We start from the raw sequence: 23,728 nt of genomic DNA on the forward strand, positions 1-23,728 counted from the left end.
TCAAAGTTCATAAAGTCAAGAAGGTAGGAATGAGCCTGGAATCTAAGATTGTTTTGGCTGGACTTATTGAACAAGTAAAAGACCATCACTAAGGGTTAGGATTTTATTCTATCTGAAATGTGATAATGCTGAGAGTTTTTAATAAGGAAGGGAACATAATCTTATTTTACTTAAAAAAATCTACAGAATACTGCACACATAACCATACACACATGAATCCCCACAAACTTTTGTATGTATGTGTACACCTGTCACACATAGGCATGCGGTACACACATACATACCAACATATGAAAAACAATAGGTAATGATTTGAAATAGTCTAATAAAAATTAGAAAGGAAAATGGGTATTTCTTAGAGAGTCAAAGTAAATTAAATCCTTGAACAGTAAATAAATTATTAAGAAAGCATAATTCACCTGATATTTATTACTGCTCACAGTTACTTGTATCTACTATGTGCTGGACATGGTAGTATTATGATTCCTATTTTGTTGATGAGTAAATTGAGGCACAGAGCACAGCTAGCCAGTGACAGTCAGAATTTGAGTCCCAGTCTTTTGGACTCCATGTTTCCCCTCACTACCTCAAGATACCTCCCGGAACCACCCAAGTAGCCAAGGAAATCAGTGCCTTCTTCTCCATCTGTTGGCAGCAAAGTTGTACTGTTTGTGGGCCTCTGACCACGCCAGGCTGCTGAGAACAGGGCAGGCTGGCAGTGAGGGCCCCAGAGTTGCCGCTGCCCCAGCCCTGGCCCTGCTCGCTGGGCCTACAGGCATCAGTGACACATTTAGAATCTAATAATATCATGTCCTGAGTTAACTGAATGGAAACGAGTTCTACTAAAACCACATGGAACTATTTTGTACACTGTTTTCAGCAACATGCCCACAAGCTCAGTTTCAAATCTATTCCCATCTGCTTTTTAAAAAATAAAAATCAGAGGACATAAGCCTTCCAGATTTACTTGACAATGCATGGGTAGGAGACCTCTTAATGAAGTACACTTTGTTAAGCTTTTCATCTTAAACACACACCATACTTCACGCACGTAACATATACTACACACAAATACACTACACATGTGAAGACAGTTCACATATATACATATATACTACTTACACACCCACATACATATACTACTACTACTACACACACACACACACATACACACTACTTATATATACATACACACATATACTTCCATATGCACACATTGTGATGGTTAATTTCATGTTTCTTTTATAAAATATATATTTTATTGATTTTTTTACAGAGAGGAAGGGAGAGGGATAGAGAGTTAGAAACATCGATAAGAGAGAAACGTTGATCAGCTGCCTCTTGCACACCCCCTACTGGGGATGTGCCCGCAACCAAGGTACATGCCCTTGACCAGAATTGAACCTGGGACCTTTAAGTCCGCAGGCTGACGATCTATCCACTGGGCCAAACTGGATAGGGCTAATTTCATGTCTCAACTTGACTGGACCACAGGGTGCCCAGGTATTTGGTCAAACATTATTCTGGGTGTGTCTTTGAGGTTTTGAATGAGATTAACATTTGAATGCTTAGACTGAGTAAAGCAGATAGCCTTCCCTAACATGAGTAGGCCCCATCCAATCAGTTGAAGCTCTGAACAGAACAAAGTGTCTAAGAAAAAGGGGACTTCGCCCGCCCAACTGCTTAATCTGTGACATTGGTCTTCTCCTGCCCTTGGACAGGAGCTTACACCCTGAGCTCTCCTGGTTCTCAGGCCTCTAGACTTGGACTAGGAGCTGCAGTTTGCTAAATACAGAGCTTGAGACTTCTCAACATGAACCAATTCCTTCTAATAAGGCTCTCTCTTTCTCTCTCCCCACCTATCTGTCTATCTATATCTACCTATATGTCTGTCTACCTCCTATTCTGCTTCATTGAAGAATCCTAATTAATACATACACTTATAGACACACAGTACTTATAGGTACACACATACATATGTACAGGGTGGGGCAAAAGTAGGTTTATAGTTGTGAGTATGTGAAACAGAGTTTATTCTTATATTATTATTTATTAATTATTACATTATTTCCATATGAAAAACTATAAACCTACTTTTGTCCCACTCTGTTATACATGTACTACTTATACACACATACACACACACATACATACATACATACATATATACATACATAGAAATCACTTAGCTCAGAAGAGCTCAGTCAAAATTCCCATTTAATATCTCAAAATCCACCTGGCAGCCAACTTTAACCAAGAATAAAATGCAAGAGATCATTTCTGTGTATGCAAAGTACAATTGCTTAATATAATGTTTCAGGAAAAGAGAGTTCTGCTTCGGCTTGATTTTCAATTTACTCTCCTGAATACAAGCACTCAGGATGCTAATATGCTTACAAATGCCAGACAAAGGGAGGGAAAAGCTTTAAATGTCTTACCTCTTGATATTTTTATTTGTTTCAGGACTCACTTTAATTCTTCCACTGAGGTCTTGTTTTCTTTGAGTAAGAAAATAAATTTTACTGAATGTTGTTAAAATAAAACACTAATCAAGTGAGCAATGATTGGACAAATTGAGTGGTAAATGTACAAATTCTCTATCATTGTAATTGTTCAAGCTCTAAGTGCAAATAAAAATTTTCTTACATCTTGAGCTGGAGACCATTTAAGTTTCCTTTTTTTTTGTTAACAAGAAACATGTTTTCTGTTCTATTCTCAAAATGCATAAGTAAATGTGAAACTTGTTATTTAACAAAATCAACTGTCCTCAGATTCATCTTGTAAGAATACCCCAAATGGTCAGCATTGAAGTTAAAGTTCTATGCTGGATCCAATCAGAATATAAATTTCTACTCAATAAATCATATATAATTGCCTATTCTGTTTTTTAAATAAGAGTAATAATGTTAATAAAAACTTTAAAATATTAAAACTAATAAATATTAATAATAAATATTTTAAAATAATAAAAATATATCCCTTCATATAAACTCAACCATTCCCACAACTCAAACCTTCTAAAGATAACTGAGTTACAGTGAGTTACAAAGGCCAAAAAAAACCCCCACCAACCTTAAATGGTAGAAAAATTAATGACTCGCTTCTCAGAGGATATATGTTTCAATTTACTCTCCTGAATACAAGCCAATTCCTTTTTGTGAAAAGGAATTTGCTTGTATTATGTTCCCCCCATTAAAATGCATTGATAATACCAAAAGGAGCAGAAGCTGAACCCTAAGGGACAGTAGAGGATGGCAATAGTATGTGACTGACTACTGCTGCCATGTCCACATAGTGGGACGAGAAGTGGGAGGATGTCCTTACTCCCACTGTGCGCACTTGCCCAGCCCTCCACTGGGCTGCCTTCTGAGACCACTATCCTTAGAGAAGTTAATTTTCAGAATTTTAGTCAAACCTCACTCTTGGCTATCTTTGTCACTTTGGAGATCCACTTTGAAAATATTATCTAGATTGTGCTTTCACTGGGCATAAGAAATTCAATTCAGTAACTCATCCTTAAAAACAATCAAAGTCCAAAATCTGAGAGAAAGGGCAACATTGGGACATTTCTTCAAAAATAAGTGATTTTTTTAGAGCAAGGAGGGAAGGACATGCGGCCCATTGCTATTTTCCAATTCCAGGCTAATAAAATATGTCTGTAAAGTTAAAATGCTAAATCATTTTTCTTATGAATTGTCACTTACAGAAATCAGATTTAAGGCACTAACAAGTCTTAGCTAGTGGTATTTTCACTTGCCCTGGGATTAATTTTGTTAACATTGTCAAGGTCTTCATCAGTTTTTTAAAATTTTAAATCAGTTTCAAACAGTATTATGTGTTATATAGATATAGATATAGAAATAGATATAGATATAGATATAGATATTCCATATTATTAATGGTTAATTCAAGATTTTATATACATATAAGATTTTATATATATAATATGTATATTCAAGATTTTAAAGAAAATTATTATACTGATATTAAATTCATTTTTATTATAAAATTGCCTATAAACAATGTAGTTAAATTAATCTTTGGGATTTAGTTGGCCTATATGTAAATGTAAATTCAAACAAAATGTACTATAGAGTCTCCAAATGAAGGCCAGGGCAGTAGGGGTCAGACACAGAAGAGAGAAGACAAATTTAAAGATGTGACCCTTTCATTATCACTGAGAAGATCACACAATTAATCTGGATGAAAATAACTAAGATTGAGAAATATCAAAGCAATTCTCATTCTCTGTTAGCTTTATCTGCCCTGGTTTTTGCTTTGATAATTGTTTCTAGATCTTGACTTCTTTAGAAAACCATGAAAACTTCATGCCAGTTAAGTCACATCTGAGCTTTATCCATACAAACAAGAATGCCCCTGAAAGGGTGTCAGACATTTCCAGGGCCCGATGATGAGAAAAACTTTTGATGCAATTATCCTTAGCTTATCTTTATTAATTCCCATTGTAATATTTGCTATAAATCAGTTTAGAAAAACTTGCTCACATACCTCTCAGTTTGTAATTTTGTCCTTTATATTTCTTCATTTAAATATAACATTTGGCTCATTTTTAAATTGTTTAAGAAGATACAGAATAAGAGATTCTGTAGCAGGTTTTCCTGAATTTACTTTAATGTAACTCAAACATGTGGTCCTATGGACGCAACATTCATCCTATTCCTTTGCCTGCTATCTCTAATAGGCCTAAAACTGCAACTTCATCTGTGACAGAGCAAAGCATAACACTCCTATTTCTAATGAGGTGTAAAAAGCTGACCTAAAAAAAGGGAGCCCCATCAAGTAGGAGTTTTACTTACCCTTTCTCACACTGGTCAGCCCTTTGATTAACTTGGATAAAACTCCCAAGGCCTTGGTTCCTTGATCACGTTGGGGCAGAGGTGGGTGGGCAGAGCAACAGAGACAGAGAAAGAGAGAACAATTCAACCTCTTAGGACAATAGCAGATTTTTCACAACAGGAGTAAGATGTTATCAGTACCTAAAGCATCAAAGCATCGGAAGTCCTTAGAAATATTGAGTTCAAGGGGCTCTACTCCTGCAATATGCTGATGAGATATAGTAACTATTTAATAGTAAGGTCCTAACCATCCTCAGTTATGATTAAATCAGCTTAAAAGTATAAGTTCCGCCCTTGCTGGTTTGGCTCAGTGGATAGAGCAACAGCCTGCAGACTGAAAGGTCCCAGGTTTGATTCCAGTCAAGGGCACATGCCTGGGTTGTGGGCTCGATCCCCAGTATGGGGCATGCAGGAGGCAGCCGATCAATGATTCTCTCTCATCAATGATTCTCTCTCATCAATGATGTTTCTATCTCTCTCTCCCTCTCCCTTCCTCTCTGAAATCTATCTATATATATTAAAAGTATAAGTTCCTCCAGCTCTCAGCTTTTTCTTTCTTTGTCCTTTATGGATGGGTTGGTGGGAAGTAACTTTAATGTATCTGTTCAGACACTGTCTTCTTTAAACATGAACATCATTCACAACAGGGGAGAAGTCAGATAATCAACATTTTAAATCTTCTTCAAGTTGAACATTTAGAGAAGTTGTTTTAAAATAAAAAGTCCAAAGTTCTGAGTAATCTTGGAAAAGTGGAAGTGACACTATGATGGTTCTAGCATGTTATATAAATTGACCATAACCAATAAAATTTTCACATGCCAAGAGCTTAAAACTATTAGGAAATATAAGAACTTATCCCTTTCAAGTCCCCAATTATCCAAGCATTCCCCTTTGCTATTTTCATCCATCTCTGATTTCACTGTGATAAGACTATTGACATTTTAATTTTTTTTCAAAATAAGAAAAAAGGAAGGGAGGAAGAGAGGGAAGAATAAAAAGGAACTATGAACTCCCCCTACTATACCAACATGATCAGTCATTCTGCATCAAGCCCAGTTGCTATTAAGCTATTGCAGATTACCAATCACTTTTGTCATCCTTTCTAGCCCACGAAATGATTACTTGTGATGCTCACCCTACCCTACTGTTCCTCTTTTCTATTACTTTTGTGGAACTTTCTAAACTTCATTTTTTAAATATCTGAAATCCCACCTTTTCCTGCAAAGTTTATATAATCGCTTACAGAGAATTGACCAGTTTCCCACTTCATCTGTTCTCCACTTGAAAAATTAACTTGTAATAATACTTGCATATTTACATTATAATAATATATTATTAACAAGCATCCCATGTCTGTGGGATTATTATCGCTAACACTTTTGTCAAATAGACTTTCAGTGTTCTACCTTAGAGCAAGTCGAGAATGCACCTGCCAAGAGTGACACGGAAAGCTAGAATACCATTCTGTGCACAGACTGGCACAGATAAATAATTTTAAAAGGTAACTGAGACAAAAGAAATAATTATCACATGAGGAAGGCAAACTTAGTGACTAACCAAATACAAAGTAAATAGCCAAGCTGGGGTAAAAACAGAGCTCTCAGAAATCCTTACCCTTTGTCATTCTTGACTGTCCTGGGGTTTTCTTTAATGAAACTGTCGAGAGTTTGGTTTCTTTCAACATGAAAAAATAATGCCAGTAACACAAGTCAATTTTCTAATACATCAGTGAAAGTCTAGAACTATAACTTACTCCCTTAAATGCTATCAATTCAGTAACTGATCATTCATGAACCCTTTTAATGAGACAAAATAAACAAAGGCATAGCTTTTGACTTTGAGATATTTACAAATATATTTGAAATATACATTATGAAGTGACTCAACTAAGATTTCAAATGAAAATGGCCTTAGTGTACAATAACTACATCAGTGGTGAAGGGCTGTGCTCCTAGCATTAAGTCTTATAATAAATATATTTAGTTCATAAGCCAGCCTTTTGTCCACTACTTGGAGCAGCCAGATTTCTTCCATTTTTAGATTTAAAAGGAAACTTAATTGGAGATCATCTAGGTCATACCCTTCATTTTATGGGATAAGGAAACAGAGGTCTCCCGAGGTTAAGTGACACACTCTGGGTCACCCAGATTGATGCTGGTGCAGAACCTGCCCTAAGATATCCACCCATCTCCTGACCCTGACTGGGCAGCCTGTTCCACCAGCCTTTCTGATCCTTGTTCTGAGCAGATGGTCTCCCTCAGCAAATACAGTCTAGGACTCAACCAGAGAAGCCTGTTAGAGTCTTAATCAGGCCTTACCCTTTGCCATCTTTGTTTGGCCGGCTATTCAGAAAGAGGAGACTGTCAAGGCTTTGGGCTCTGTAAAACAAAAGAAATTCAAATAAAAAATTGCATATTGCAGTAAAATTATGTGGTATCTTGAAAGGTCAACTACAATAAACATTCTTCATGAATTGCTCTTTTACTCTTAGTGAACAAAGGAGCAGAAATCCTTCTGAGCAATTATGTCTGAACTAAATGTACAATGCTGAGGGCACCACCCCATCTGCTAGTACATTTTCATGCCAGAGGATACAACTCCCTCCCAGTTAGTGTCTGACAGAATAAAACAAGCAATCTGGGAAATCACATTTTCAGGTTAGAAACAGATGCACTTACCTTTTCTCTATTTGCTCTGCCTTAGGAGTTGTTCTGAAGATGCCATCAAGACCTTGATTTCTTCAAATGTATTAAATAAAAAAACCTTGTCAGTGGTAATAATAGAAACATAGACTCTATAGAAACATAGACCAGTTTACATCTAAGGCAGGAAACAGACGCTTGTTGGGAAAGATGAGCCACATTCTTGAAATTGCTTTATTCCAAACAGATACTTGGATAGACTCAAAATTTAAATTGCAGTGGAGCTTAAAGAAAAGTTCCAAATTGGGGATATATAACCCATAACAGGTACACAGATGTATTGTTTGGGTTCATGGAGTGTTTTTTTCTTATTTGTTTTTGTATTTTTTAAAATATATTTTTATTGATTTCTTTATAGAGATAGAAACATTGATGAGAGATCTGCTGCCTCCCACTGGGCCCCTACTGGGAATGGAGCCTGCAACCCAGGCATGTGCCCCGACTGGGAACTGAACCAGCGACCTTTTGGTGCCTCAACCAAACTCAACCACTGAGCAACACCAGCCGAGTCATGGAGTGTTTTTTATTTTAATGTGAGCCAATAGTTACAAGATGGCATGACCTATAAAAACCTGAATTTTCAGGACCTCCTATAAATGTCCTGCAATGCTGGGCTCAAATTCTCACATGGCAATACTCAGAGGGAGCCGGGGAGCACCTGTGCTCTTTGGAAAGGATATTCCCCTAAGTTTTATACAGTCATTTACACCGGCCTGGCCTCCACAGGCCATTGGGGCTGTGATTCATGCCCTCATACCTCCTTCTCATGTGGATCATTATTGTCAGAACAGAATATGAAAAATACATCTCTTGATCAATGAACTCATTTGGCATTTGCGTTTTCTCCTTTTCTTTGGTCCCTGTCTCTTCAGTATGTTAGAATGCAAAGTGACAGAGAGATAGTTTAAACTCCACACATCTCCAACACAAACCTCAATTTTTTATAATTTTTAAAGTATGCAGTTATAAATGATTCAAAATACAGAGAGAATGTTACCTAAGATGATAAGTGGTTTATGTAATGGTTAAATGAACAGCAGTTAGTGATCAAACCAAACTCTGTTTATATACTAAGGTAACGTTTCAGGAAGAGAAATGTGACTATTTCTTTAACTGCTTTATTAAACACATGTGACGTGAAAATCAAAGTCACTTTAATATTAGAATCTTTGCATTGTAATAACCATTCATAATAATGATGCAATGATGATTTCCACAAGCTTTATATTCAAAATTTTGTAGGATACTTTTGACTAGCCCAGAATGTGGGTCCTCATGCTCCAATATTGAAAAGACACAAGAAGTCACGCTATATAATTCAGTTATAAAGCAAAAAGTAAATGTATTGAAATCTTACCTAGTCAAGCTTTTGTTCATTTTGATTATATTATCCAATTCTTCACTTTTGGAAGAAAAAAAAAAAATTTCACATCAGTCAAAGCCTGACCAGAATCAAAGAGCAGATTCACCTTAAAACAACTATTTCTGAGTTCTCTGAAATACAGCACGTATCCCACCTCTATCACCTGTGAAGATGCTGTCTACCCTTCAAAGCTGTCCTCAGACACCTCTTTCTCGAAGAACTTCTTTACCGTCTTCCAACTGAATAGAGTCCCTCCATGTTTGCAATCCCAGAAGCATTTTGTTTATTTGCACCTCCTCTAGGGCACTGACATGGTTGCACTTCACATGGCAACTGCGACTTGTCCCATACGACTGTCCCTGCTCCTGCGCATACAAGTGTGCACGCAGACATATCCCACAGCATTTGGAACTGTTTTACCTCACATCCTCCTCAGTCTTTAACATAGTGTCTTTCATCCAGGAGATGCTTAATACCGGTTTTTAAGTGAATCAACAAATATAGGTACATTGGCTAATTGTAGATCCTACTCTTGCACAATGTATTTGCACAAAGCAGCTATTCAATAACACTTGTTCATCGTTAAGTCTGACTGCTTTCTTGAATTTTTGTTAACCTCATCCCAGGCCAGCTAAATTTGGCCAGCCTGTCTTTGTATTTGAGGCCTGTAAAGTCTTCACTGGCTGCTTCTTTGAGAGCAATCTGTCTAAGCGAATGCCCTGGGTTCCAGAATATCCCTTAGAAACACGAGTTTACCTCTCTGCCCCAAGAAGGCAACCTCAGTGGGTTTCATGGCCCTCTTCCCTCCTCAGGTGTATCCTTTCCTCATAGGTCCACCCTCTTCACCACCATTTCTCTGGTGTTCCTCATTCATTTTTTCCATTTAAATCATTTATTTATCTTTTTTAAAAATTCTTTATTAGTTAAGGTATAACAAATGTGTCCTCATCCCCCTCCTCATTCATTTTCTCAATTAAAAATTTTGGTTCTCTCTGCTTCCTGATCTAGAACCACATGTTTTTCATACTTTCTCCATGTTTCTCTTTCTTTCTTGATTCATTACTGGTGTTAACCAGGGGGCTGTGAGGCCCAGTAACTTGATAGTTACACATTCAGGCTCCCAAGTGAGGAATACCTGGATACCTGGAATCCAGTGCAGGATTCACCACATAGGAGTTGGCGACTCTGGGTGAGCTACCTAACCTCTGCCTTGACTTCTCCATCTGTACAATAAGAATACAAATTGGTCCCACCTCACAGAATCAATAACTAATGAGGATAAAGTGCTTATATGATGCCAGGCAAGCCATAAAATAATTTTGGCCATTATATTAAACAGTTCCCAGTCAAAAATAAAATTTTCATTTTTTACTTTTGAACTGCATTTAGAGATGCCAAGACATTGGCTTAGCCTTAGAAAGGTATAGTTGCTGAGTCATGTATGTGCTTTGAAGAGGCCTGACACAAGGTAACAACAACAGTCCTCCTAGAGACCCTTAAGAACACGTTAGATCAACAGCCATCACATAGCTGAACCTGTTCAGGTAATATTATGTATTCTATGGTACGATTGAAGGCTGAGAATAAATACTGAAACCCAAAAATCACTGACTGTGAAAAAAATAAATGTTCTCTCTTTATGTGGGACACTCATTACCCAGGCCCCTGACACAATGCCCCATTGTCTTCTCTTGCTTGAAATTCTACCGTCCAACTCTCAGGCTGTGAATCTGCCCATGTCCCCAAGGGAAAGAGCAAACCTAACAATCCTGTAAATTTTAGCCACAGACCTTTCTGACTGGTATGAGTCACAATAATGAGATTATCAGGATTGGGAGTTGCTCATGTTTATCACAAGAAAATTAGCATAAATCATGAGGAGACACTCTGTAGTAAATTAAATAAAATAGAGATTACATCCTGAATGAAGAAGTTCAGCTTTTAAAATGACCTTAAATTGATGAAAGCTTTGGATATTAAGTTTCACCATTGCATTTGCAATAAATTAAATGCTTTTAATCAGATAAGAATTTCACAAAGGAACTTCACAAAGGGCAGCTGGGATAAATAAAGCTATTCTAGTCCCTGTGAACATCCCACAGGAACAATACTCAGCTACGATGCAACAGACATTTTCCCTGCCCCCCAGTCAAAGCAGCAACTCCTCTCTGAGAAGAATGTATCTGGCTTTGGGGTCTGTGCATCATGGCTGGGGAGAGTGGACAGGAAAGTTCAACTGACTGAAGCTCTCATTGTCTTTGTTTGATTTATGAGAAACCATAATTTCTCTTCAGTATCACTCCCCTATCTCTCTCTTAAACTTCCCTTTCACCTACCAAAAACTATCTATTTTTAAGCCCTATTAAAAACAAAATATTACCTAGATCAAAAATGAATAATTAAAATTAGAGATCTAATTTTGATGAGAGAAGAAATGGAAATGAAACATTCCTGATACTCTCTAGAGTTCCCTTCCAGATTCAGAGCTCCTCTTCTGTTTGCGAATTTGCACAGAGCTAAGTGCCACTTCTGTTTCTTCTCTACAGTTCTTTCAACTGAGGCTGCAATTCCCTAATAACACTAAGCATTGCTAAATTCCATGAAGCAAAAAAAATTTGTAGGCATGAGGATTTAAACTATGAAATATTTATATTCAAGGTTTTCTCACTGTGCATCATTATTTTGCCATACTCTATGAACACCTACTTTGTACAAAGCATCAGGTCAGACTCACTAAATGACATATGATGAATAAGAAGAAACATCCGCTCTGATAGAGTTGATAGAGATGATGAGACATTTATATAAATAACACAAAATAGCACCAAGTATGATTAGTTGTTATAAAATATAAATAGTGGAGCTCTAATTGCTTAGAGAAGCAGAAGTCACACTTCACTAGATCACTCAGGGAAGACTTCCCAGAGGAGGTGATATTTGACCTGGATCTTGAAAAATAGCTAGGACTTGGGTGGACGGAAATGGTGACCTTGAGGATGGAAATGGGTAGAATGGCATAAACATGGCAGAGTATCTGTAAACTATAGGAAGGAAATAATTTAATTTGGTATTGAATATAGGGTAACTGGAAGGGTAAAGTCAGAAATAACTCTAGAATGTTAGGTTGGAGCCAGCTCAGCAAGGGCCTTGAATGAGGTTTTATGTGATTGAGTGGGCAATGGGAGGCCAGTGGAGTATGGTTCAAGCAGAAACTTAGGAAAAGAACTTTGGCAGGAATGATGAGTAGTCATGGTGCAGTGGGAGCAGAGACTGGAGGAGTGTAAGTAAATTTGGACAAGCTACTCTAATAACCTGTGCTGGAGTCAATGAAAGTTTGAACAGGGGTGAGGCCATGATGGCATGATGGATACTTTAGACATTTAATCCATATATGTCTGGTTACATAGAGAGAAAAAGACATGGACAGATCAAGAATGATTCCAGAAAGATGAATATTAGAGCAGAGGAGAAGTCGGGAAGTAGCCTCTTTTGGAAGGACGTTGAATATGGCCTAGGACATGCTAAATGGGAGTGCTGGGAGAGAGATAAAGAGATCGGACAAGCAACATAATTACAGGACTGGTGGTTTGGAATGAGGTCAAGACCATGGAAGCTGAGGTCACTAGGCTGTGTACTGTCACCAGAAGAGAAAGCAGAGGAAGAAAAGTGTCCATAAATATCAGCAAATTTTTCAGGAGCACATCCACAGCCACTGATTCTTTCTTCTTTTATATTCTGTATTATATTACAAACATCAGAATGTTGCTTATACTGGGAACTTTAAGTTACTGGCAAAGCATTTTGAAACATAAAGAGAAGAAAAAAAACAAGCTCAAAGCTCTGAGATCTCACCCCTTGTCAGTTCTCTGAAGTGAAGTAGCCACTTTGACGATGTTCTCCAGATCCTGACGACTTCAAACAATGAAAAGTAAATACAGGTCAATGACAGTAGAGCTACCCTTGAAGCAGCTAACATTTCTCATCTGTTCTCAGTGAGGAGAAAAAAGCCATAGTTCATGTGATATTTAGAGATTATTGAGTCTAACTGAATAACAAAATAGTTCTATAATATCAGCTCATGGTACACACACACACACACCACTCTGTCAGTCCACCTGGGCATTGGTCCTGCCATCTAGTGCTCACTGAAACAACTACAGTGTCTCCTAAGATGCAATTGGCTGAAGTTCTATACCTAAAAAGAAGGATGTGGAAAAGAAAACACAGTTAACTGCACAAGTAAACACAGAAGTGCGTTCAGAACTTTTTCTACCGGAACCAAGGAGCATTAAGCAGCCTATTCAGAGGATTGATTCATCCCTCACATGAGGTGAAGAGGCACTGTCTTCTCAGGCTTCCAAAGGAGAATCCCCTTTGGAGATTCAGAAGATACACATGCATACTACAGGCTTTGAGAAGTCTTATGTCAGAGAACTCTGTGTTTCCTCAATGTGTTGGGCCAGTGAACCCTTCCTCTGTAGAACATGCATTAGCATCGGGTGGCACATGGGACACAGTCTGGGAAATGTTGAAGTAGAGCTGCACTTTAAGTTACTAGATACTAGAGAAACACGATGTTTCCCATAGGTAAGGTATCTGTGTGATGTATGTTTCAAAAAGAAGTTTTGACTGAAAAATTGGTTTATCATAATGATTAAAATGGTAAACTTATAATAATGAAAATTGGCTTATCATCTTGATGGGTCTATAAAATAGCACTGGCTCAAGAGCTAATTTCAAAAAGCATTTTTTCTAAATAATAAGTCATAATGGTGTATCTAAGACAAATACTAAACTAGAAGAGATGTGCAAGAAACAGGTATAATTCAGGACTGTCCTGGGGAAACCTTTCCCAAAGTTGTCAATACAGTTTGTGGGCCTCTTCCTGATGATGCAGGTAGAGCTGGATGTGACCTTATTTATACAGCCATGGGCAAAGCTTTTGTAGAACAAGCTCAATCGAATGACTAGATTTCTACCTTTTCATTTATACAACACCAACCTTGGGACATGAAGAGATGGTTTTCTGTCTAAGGGGTTTAATCTTATTCTGTTATCACATTCAGACAATTTTGGTTGCTTTCTTTATGTAAATCTTAGAATAGAAATTAAATAAATAGAATTCTTAGGTACATATAAGAATACTTATTTCCCACTATATTGAAATCAGCTGGAAAACTAATTATTTTATTATTAACTAGAGGCCCAGTGCACGAGGGGGTCCCTCAGCCTGGCCTGTGCCCTCTTGCAGTCCTGGAGCCCTCGGGGGATGTCTGAATGATGGCTTAGGCCCACTCCCCGTGGCAGTCAGACATCCTTAATGCTATTGCAGAGGCAGGAGAGGTTCCCGCCAGCCACCGCTGCTGTGCTCGCCAGCCATGAGCCTGGCTTCTGGCTGAGCAACGCTCCCCCTGTGGGATCAGGCCAAAACCAGCTCACCGACATCACCCGTTGGCCAGCCAGGGAGGGACCACGGGAGGGATCCAGGACATGTCCCACCCGATTGGCCTGACCCCAGCAGCAAGCTAACCTACCAGTTGGAGCATCTGCCCCCTGGTGGTCAGTGCACATCAGACTGACTGGTCAACCAGTCGATTGTCTGCCTCCTGGTGGTCAGTGAATGTCATAGCAAGCAGTTCAGGACCTTAGCATATCATTAGCATATTATGCTTTGATTGGTTGAACGGTTGACTGGTTGACCGTATACTTAGCATATTAGGCTCTTATTATATATGATGATTACTTAGTATTTTTAAGTGTTCTAATACAGCATACTTTATAATTTCTACAAATGCATAGACATAGGAATAGTTCATTGTACCTTATATTTCTTTCAGCAGATCTGTTGGTTTCTGTATATACACTTGCTTTAGGTGGACAAATCTGCCTGTATTTTAAAAGTTAAAATAATGTTTGTTAGGTAAGAAAACACCTCTCTGTAAGATTTAAATTGTTATTAAAACATTTACGTCCAAAAAATCAAAGTGTATTAGAACACTATTTGAGATTACAAACTTCTCTAGAACTCAACCGCAGATTCCATTTGAAATTATAGAGTCTAATATACTAACTTTGCAATTCAATCTATCTCACTTAATATATTTTAAACCACTGAGTAGATATAGAAATACCTATTCTAAATATATTCATTTATGTTTGTTTTATTTTAGTTTTCAGTCATCAATAAAGCATTTTCATACTTATCTCTTTTAGATAATGATATAATATTATAAAATATTAAGAATCATTTTTTGTTATTAGACATCAGAGGGATAATTTTTTCTTAAAGATATTCCATTTGAATACTATCAAGAAATATAACTGCTCAGATATGAAGGGAAATATTTTTAAATTTCCAGTATACCCACTATATCCAGAATGATCACATTGAATTGACAGAATTAAATTTTACAATACTAGGTTCTGTCACAATTTATGATATAGGTTTTTCTCTGCTCTTTTTCCCAGTATCTTGTTGACCTACTTACACATTCTTGCTTGTTCTCAAGAAACTGTATTCAACTTTTTTTTTGTACTCCTGAGGACATGTGTTAATTACATAGGAAACACTTCCCTTTCATATTCTTTCATTAAAATCATCTTGCTGTGATTAAAGTAATCAGGACTTAAAGCATGTAAGTTGTCCTAATTTTATTTTTAAGATCATTGGTGGAAGAAATAAATTAGACTACTTAAAATGGATTAGACCAATTCCCATGAAATGTATCTTCTTTTGAATCTACATAAGTTCACTACTTTAGAGTTGCTGATTTTAGATTAGAATTTAGGAGTACTAAATCCAATTTATGTTATCTCCCTAAAAATGCTATTTAAATAAATATTTAATTTCTCAACGTTATAAAAGAAAAATAATGTAAGATTAAAAGCTTGAGAAGTTATTTTTAAGACTATAATTATAACCATTGTACAAATAAAAAGTTATAAATATGGCCTATATTTTTCATTAACTCAATGAAGATGTATTCTCTTAACTCATTAAAAAATGAATCCTCTTATTCTAAGAACATTTCAAAGGTCCTATGAAGTATCACTGGAGAGAATTTCAGACCTGGGCTTTTAACTCAATGGGCCGAACACTTAATGCTACATAGCTTCGTCGCCTAGTTAGCATTTTCTAGCTGCAGCTACCCTCTTACTATGGAATAGTTCTAGAATTGCCTTACACGTTGTAAAAAAACCACCATTAAAAAGCAAAAATACAAAAGAATCAAAGGCAGGCAATGAAGTGGATTTGATGTATTGTCTTAATTGAGACACCATTTTTAAGTTTCACAATAATAATGGAAATGTGCAATGTACTTCTTGAAAAATGATTTGAGCTTATTAAACAGTTTAATAGGAACACATGGGAAGATGTTCAGGTCTCTGAATTTGTTTCTCAGTACTAATTACAGAGTGTCAGAGATTCAAAGTGGAAAAGCCGTCTGTCTTTTATTCTTGATTTGGAGACAAGTTAATTAGAACATTTTTCAAAATTAGTGATAGTTTTGAAGTAAATTACAAATTCCTTAGCTAAAATAAGACTAAAAAAGTACCCAATGGTATTTCTTACCTAGGGAGGGTTTGAGCAGTAACACAAAATTTCAAAAACATCTTTGATCAGAAATTGTAGTTCTTAATGGGAAACCTAACTATGACTGAATATAAATCATATATGTGTCAAATATATATATTTGCATGTAATATAAACCATATATATGTGGGCATGTATATTTATGAAAGAGAGAGAGAGAAAAAAGGAGAGAGAGAGAGAGGTTCCTTGCATATCGGTTCCTACTACATAAATTAGAAGGCATCTGAGCATGAACACTGCCTGGACATTGAGATTGTTCAGTTTCTATCTAGAAATTGTATTTCCAAAGACAATTAATGGTCATAGGTATTCAGAGGCAAACATAAACATACAATTGTGTTGACAAACAAAAGTAAAAAGTTTTACAAGTGTTTCTTCAATAAATGTACACACAAAACACACCCATACTTTACACAAAACAGGTGACAATTCAACTGTTTTCATTTTCCTTGAACTTCATCATTTCTGAAATTTTGGAGTGCTAGGTCTTACCTATTATCCCGTCTCAGCTGGTTAGGAGATAAAACAGGAGAACTGGGCTTTGGCGGTATTGGAGGGTGAACACCTGGTTCCCTTTAAAACAGAACACAGCAGTTCATTTCACCATGGAAACATGATCTATTTTAGCATCTATTAATTGAATGCACTTGTTACCTACATGAAAATATCTTATGCATGTTACAACCTCCCATACATGAGATAACTGAAAGGTCAAATCTAAAAAGCACTAAACTTTAAAGAAGTCAAATATTTAAATTATACATACTTTAAATATATAATCAAATGTTTTGAAGTCTTATCTTCTTTAACTATGGTTTGAAACATGTGTGTGTTTTTTAAACAGCTTAAAATTTTGCTAGGTTACTTAGCTTAAGTCATGGCATTTTGGGTCAGCAGCACCTGAGCATAGTAAATGGTTCTTGGGTATTAATATATAAGCTCCTTTAGGAATTATGTCAACTATCAGGCTGCTACAGAAATGGCAAGGAAGGTTTTCAATTCCGCAGACCTCAAGGTAACGTTGATTTGAAACTCTTTTCTAAATCTCCCTTAAATATTGTTAGTACAGGCCAGTTTGATGCTAGGAAGCATGTACATACTGCCAGCCTAAACTTTGCAACAGTGCCTGACTGGATGACCTAGGAATTGGAGTCAGCAAATTACGTGCATGTTTTGAATCGAGTCAGCATCCTACCCAGAGCATGTCACTCCCCTCACCACCACAAACATCCCATTGTCCGTATCATTCTCAAGATAATTCCATACCTATTGAAAGTAGCCTTGTGATCTAGACTTCGTGTACCTCTCTGGTTCCTGCAGCACACTAGGTGAGCATGTGGGCTCTAGACCCAGGCTGCCTGAACTGTCAGCTGTGTGACAATGAGTTAACCAGATTTAGTTTCTTCATCTGTAATAACCCTTCTACTAGGACTGCTGGGGTGTTGTCAGAACTGAATGGAATCATGTTTTTAGTTAATAAAGATTTATTGGTAGCTTTCTATGTACAAGACACTCTACAGAGTGGACAATGTCCCTGTTCTCAAAAGGCTTTTAATACACAAATAAATATATGATAGATGGGAAAAGCGCTATAAAGAAAAATAGAACAGAGTAAGGGGTAGAAATAGTATTTTATAGAGAATGGCCTGGGAAGGCCTCTCTGTGAAGTAAAATCTGAGCCAAGACCTGAAGGAAGTGCTCAATGAGCCACAAGAACATCCATGGAAGAGCATATAAATATGGGCATGATCAAATTACAGTTAGTGTTTAATACTTGAAACTGGATAAAACCACCAAGGGTATCAGTGTAAGTAGAGATGGAAAGTGGGCAAGTGTTGAACCCTAGGCCCTGCAATATTTTTAGATGTCAAGAATATGAGAGGAAAACAGCAAAAGAGTGTCGGGAGAAATGTGAGGGTGTGGTATCAAGGAGTAATAGTGTTTCAAGGAGTAACTGGCCATGCCAAATGCCATTGATAAATTAAACAAAACAAGGACTGGGAGTTAGCATGGTTTGGGCAATATAGTGGTCATTGGTAATTGATAAGAGCAGTTTTGATGGAGCAGTGGTGAAAAAACATTATAGGCATGGATTTAAGAGAAAATGGGAAGTAGTGACATTGAGGTGTTTCTCAGTGAAGAGAGAAGTGAGAGATGCGTAGCTACATGAAGGTCAAGGGAGGTTACTAGAGTAGGTAGATATGATGATGGGAATGATCCAATGAAGAGGCTAAATGTGATGGTGCAGAAACGAGGAATCTGAACCAGGAAATCTGGCTCCGTGAGCCCTTCCAACCCATACTGCCTCTTAACGGCTCCTTGGGCAGCACCAATGGCTCAGCTGAGGTTGGTACTCATAAAATTAAAATAAGGCTAGTTAACACTGGTTTATCTTGCCATATTAAGCTGCTTTGGGAGAATATACAGAGAGTTGGATTCAACTAAGTTTAGGATTCATACATGTAAGTACAACAAAAGAATAGTGGCAAGGGAGGGGAGGGGTACACATGGAAGTGATGACAAAGAGGGACCGTGAGATGGACATGGAGGGAAATATGGATATGGAGGGAGGTGGAGAAACTGTGAAAGAATAATAAAATCAATGGATTGGTGGTTGTGGTGGGGGTGAGAAATTTCTGGAATCAGAAAACTGGAGAGGTGGGAGTTGGACAGACAGAAAGTGGAAGCCAGAGAGAGAAAGCTTTGAAATTGAAATTTTATACTGTATGTGGTTACCTACAAGGGCAATACCTATGGGTGGCTCAGGTATGCTCAAGGACAAGATCATTGGAGGGGTCAAGAAAATGAAAGGCCAGGGTGGAAAAAGATCCCCGTCATAGATTTGGAAATCACCAAGTATTATGACAGGAGGCATGATTGTGAGAGACAATGAGCCTGGTGCTAAAATCTTCAAGGAGTGAAGAGAGTGATTCAGATACCTTCAGATAATTCCAGTGTGAGGAAGAGATGTGCATAATGGCATGGCTCAAAGAAGATGAGGCGTGCAAAGGAGGAGGGAGTTAAAATTGATAGGAAGTGGCAATGAGGAGCAAACAGAGCCCCGTGACATGTGGGGTTAGGAGAAAAACAGTCCTCCCTGAGAGGAAGGCTGTGGGAACAGGGTTCTCCCAGAGGAGTGAGAGACCATTCAGTCAGAGACTAGCTTAAAGAGCAGCAAGTTTTGATGATAGTGGATGGCACATCCATGAGGCACTGTGGAAGGGTTTGAGATCAAGATGATGTTAACAAGGGTGGCAGCCATAGCTGAGTTAGTCCCAGAGCTTTCTCCCAGAGTGTGGTAGTAAGACTGGGTGATGGGCCGTGGAGCAGCAGAGAGTGGAGCATGGTGGGTTTCCTGACTCTCGAGTTGATGGTGGCACTGAAGCCAGGAGAAGGACATGAACACATTAGAGCACTGCCTGATGAAGGTGCTCAAGAAATGCCTAGTGCTATGGTCTTTGTTTTTACCCCACAGGAACCCAACACTGAACCTGTGACAATTACTTGCATTTCCTATCCCCCTCACCCCCTACATACCACCATATTCTGGCTCCTCTCTGGAGTATTGCCTTCTCCCTTTCTCCTGGATACCTCCTCCTTGCCCTTCAGACTTTGGCTTGTGTGTTACTGTCTCTAGAGGTACCCAATGCTATGTTGGGAACATCCCTGTGTTTCTCACAGCACACCCTCTTTACAGAGCATATCATGTTTTCAATTGTACATAATTTTCTGTCTCCACACTGGACTGAAAGCTCCTAAAAGGATAGTTATATCTCAAATACTAGAATTGTGTGTGACATGGATGTCCAATAATGATGTGTGAAATGAATGAGAGGAGTGATTAGATGAGTTTCTATTTGGTGAAGAAGGAAATGGCTACTGAAGAGGGGTCTGAAACTTTCAAAATCTTCAAGTTTAGCTGCACCATAGAAGAAGTCCATTGTTGATTCCACTCCTGGGTACCTAGCAGGTGCCAGGTGCTCAGCTGAGTTACTATGTTACATGAGATGCTGGGAAAAACTATTTACATAAAAATGGCTTCCCGTTGTGGCTCAGGGTTAGAGTTTACAATTAGATAGTAATTTACTTGTGTTGCCATCATCTTCTCAAAAAATATCCCTGTTTGGAGGATCATTTTATATCACTCACATGATCATGTGTCTTTATTGTACCTGTGTGGATTAGCTGATTATACGCTTTTCTCCCAGGGGTAAAGGATAGGGGTAAGAAGATGGTCAGTCCTGGGTAACCATGGATCTACACAGGGCACTGGATATCTGAGAATAGGCAGGAGAGGGCGACAAGATGAAAAGGAGGATTAAAAAAGGATGATGCCAAACGGTGCTTATGCCAGAAGTCATTGATGAAAAGCCAAGTTTCTTCCAGTTTGGAATAGCTAAGACCCCAAAGAGTGGGGTAAATACTGATTGGGTGTGTCTGGGAGGCAGAGATGGGTAGAGAAGTAGACATGAGTGCCAAGTGTGAAGATGGTTTGGAGCATACCCAGGAAAGAAAAGAAAAGGTGGGTGTGTAGTCGTCAAAGCCAAGAAAAGTTGGGGAGCATATTTATTTCTGAGGGTGATGCATTTACACCCCTGCTGGGCAGAGGCTAGGTGATGCCACGTTGACTTCAATTCACCTCAAAGGAGGTTTCATTTGCATCTCTGCAATGACAGTCCCAGATGATAGAACCCCAGCCCTCTGGGAAAATGAGAGAAATCATTCAAGCCATGCCAGGAGCTCGAGGTGATGCCAAGCAGGGGGATTAAAATGCCAGAGCAAAGCAGGAAGCTAGGGCCTGGAATGTTTTGAAGAGATGGAAACAAGAGACATTCATGTAGAATGATCCTGTTTGAATACCACTTGGAGACATATGTTTAAGCTTGGATTAATTGACCCTGGCTCTCCCCTCTATCTTTCCCTCAGTCCCAGAAGACCTTTGCAGGACCAACGCCAACACATTAGAGGCTACAACTGTAATGAATAACTTTCAGGGATAACATGGCAGCGCTCACAAGAAACATGTGAAAACTTGCCGATAGTAGCGCAAGGACGAGAGCTAATAGAAATAATATTGTAAAACTGTTCCTGTTACTTCCTTTTCATGTGCTACTGCAGAGATCACTTCTCATAGTGCTGTTGTTGTTTTTAAATAATAAGCTTAGCTCTGTGACTTCTGCTCAAAACTGACTTTGTGAAGAATATTTCCATTATCACAGCACAGGTCTAGATTGAAACTAGAACAATTGACTCTAATATTTAATTATGAGTTTCATTTTCACTTTCCATTATGCACAGCTTTTGTATCCCACAAATTTTATTTTTTATTCCAATGATGACAAAGGATATGGAACTTATATTTAATGAGTTCTAGCAACATGCCAATTTGCCAGGCTCTTGTATACTTTATTTTATTGAATCCATCCTGTGGAGTGTGTATTATTATTATTATCATTATTATTATTACTCAGTGAGTCTCAAAAAGTTGAGTAATTTTCCCTGGATCACATGGCCAGTCAGTGGTTTCATTCTATTCTTTCTGAGGTCACATCCCATGATTTTTTTCTTTATGTCATACTCTATCCAAACAAAATTCTTCAGGTATTGCCAATGAAAATCTAATAACAAGTTGTCTTGCATAATTTCCTTGCCCAAGGAAAAAATCATTAGCTCAACAAGTACTTATTCCACAGTTACCCCAGTTATACTGTTAGGACACACAGCAGTGTCTGAAGCAAAATTGGTGATTCGAAGAAAAGTGTGGCCCATGCTGTCAACGAGCTTAGAGATTGTAACATGCATGTTCAGAAGAATGATTGCTGCTGATGTCTCACTTGGCCATTTCAATAAGTGGCCATTTCAATAAGTCATAACAGAGCAACGGGGCATGCCTGGAAAGAGCACTGATTCTCTCTAAACTCTGCTTATTTATACATAAAAGGAAAAGATTGGCCCAGACCTATGGCTTCAACCATTACACAACTATGGATAGGCAGAGTTATTGTAAGGAGTCCTCAGTTCCACGGTGCCCCAACTACTTACTGTAGACCAAGCACCTTGCACATTGTATACTGCACTTTACTAATGTATGTGGATGCTGTTGTGGTTCATAAAATCTTAATTAGTATCATTTATGTTGGATCTATAAGAACATTAATAACCCTTTTAGCTGGTCAGTAGATTCAAAGAGACAAATTTTTAAGTCTTGGTGAAGTCATAGCATCTTTTGGTCCTTAAATGTCTTTCTCAAAGACATAGTTAGAACAGTTCAATGATTATCAGGTGAAATTATAATCATTTTCAGCATTCAAAATGAGTCTATTAGAAATGAGTCATAGACTTACATGTAAAACATACAACTATACAACTTTTAGAAGAAAAATATTTGTGATCATGGGGTAGGCAGAGTTCTTAGATATAGCACCAAAAGTACAATTTATTTAAAAAAAAACTTGATAAATTGGACTTCATTAAACTAAAAACTTTGCAAAAGACATTAAGAGGATGAAAATACAAGCCGCACACTTGGGAAAAAATATTTTTTAATCACATACCTGACAAAAAACTTGTAAACAGAACGCCTTTTCCAAAAAAATCTCAAAAGTAAACAAGAAGTAAACTAAGCACCAATCAAAAATTAGATAAATAATTTGAACAGATATTTCACAGAAGAAGATGTATACATGACAAATAAGCATATGAAAAGATGCTCAACATCACTAGTCTCTAGGGAAATGCAAATTTAAGCCACTGAGATACACTACACACCTATTTGAATGGTTAATATGTTTTTTAAGCTGACAATATTAAGTGATGTTTAGAAAGTGAAAAACGTGAACTCTCCTACATTGCTTGTGGGAATGCAGAATGGTGCAGCCACTTTAAAAAGTGTTTGTCAGTTTCTCATAAAATTAAATACTCAGTATATGACCTAGCAATTCCACCTGTAGACATTTATTCAAGAGAAATAAATACATACGGTCATATGAAGACCTGTATGTGAATATTTAAAGCATCTTTGGGGGAATATATATATATATATATCTTTCAACTAGTGAATAAATAAATGAATTTTGTATCTCTGTACAATGGAATACTATTTAGCAATGAAAAGGACTGAACTATTAATACATGCAACAGCATGGATGAATCTCACATGTATTATGCTATGTGAAAAAAGGAAGATTCAAAAGGTTCTATATACTGTGTGATT

The 23,728-nt window shown here is 37.6% G+C and overlaps 1 protein-coding gene across 20 annotated transcripts in view; it reads right to left on the minus strand.

Moving 5' to 3' along the window:
• Positions 1–23,728, minus strand: part of SCEL (sciellin) — a 108,122-nt gene that overhangs the window by 36,223 nt on the left and 48,171 nt on the right. For 13 of the 20 annotated variants that reach the window (XM_036296533.1, XM_036296531.1, XM_036296530.1 and 10 more), the window contains 9 exons: positions 17,008–17,088; positions 14,743–14,808; positions 12,774–12,833; positions 8,916–8,960; positions 7,535–7,594; positions 7,175–7,234; positions 6,471–6,530; positions 4,818–4,877; positions 2,439–2,498 (listed from right to left, as the gene is read on the minus strand). In XM_036296533.1, the coding sequence (XP_036152426.1) occupies positions 2,439–2,498; positions 4,818–4,877; positions 6,471–6,530; positions 7,175–7,234; positions 7,535–7,594; positions 8,916–8,960; positions 12,774–12,833; positions 14,743–14,808; positions 17,008–17,088 (552 nt within the window). The remainder of the gene's footprint in view (positions 1–2,438; positions 2,499–4,817; positions 4,878–6,470; positions 6,531–7,174; positions 7,235–7,534; positions 7,595–8,915; positions 8,961–12,773; positions 12,834–14,742; positions 14,809–17,007; positions 17,089–23,728) is intronic. The other 7 variants (XM_036296537.1, XM_036296538.1, XM_036296525.1 and 4 more) reach the window with 3 other exon arrangements.

Source organism: Myotis myotis, unplaced genomic scaffold (assembly GCF_014108235.1).
Source record: "Myotis myotis isolate mMyoMyo1 unplaced genomic scaffold, mMyoMyo1.p scaffold_m19_p_3, whole genome shotgun sequence".
Lineage (NCBI taxonomy): Eukaryota > Metazoa > Chordata > Mammalia > Chiroptera > Vespertilionidae > Myotis > Myotis myotis.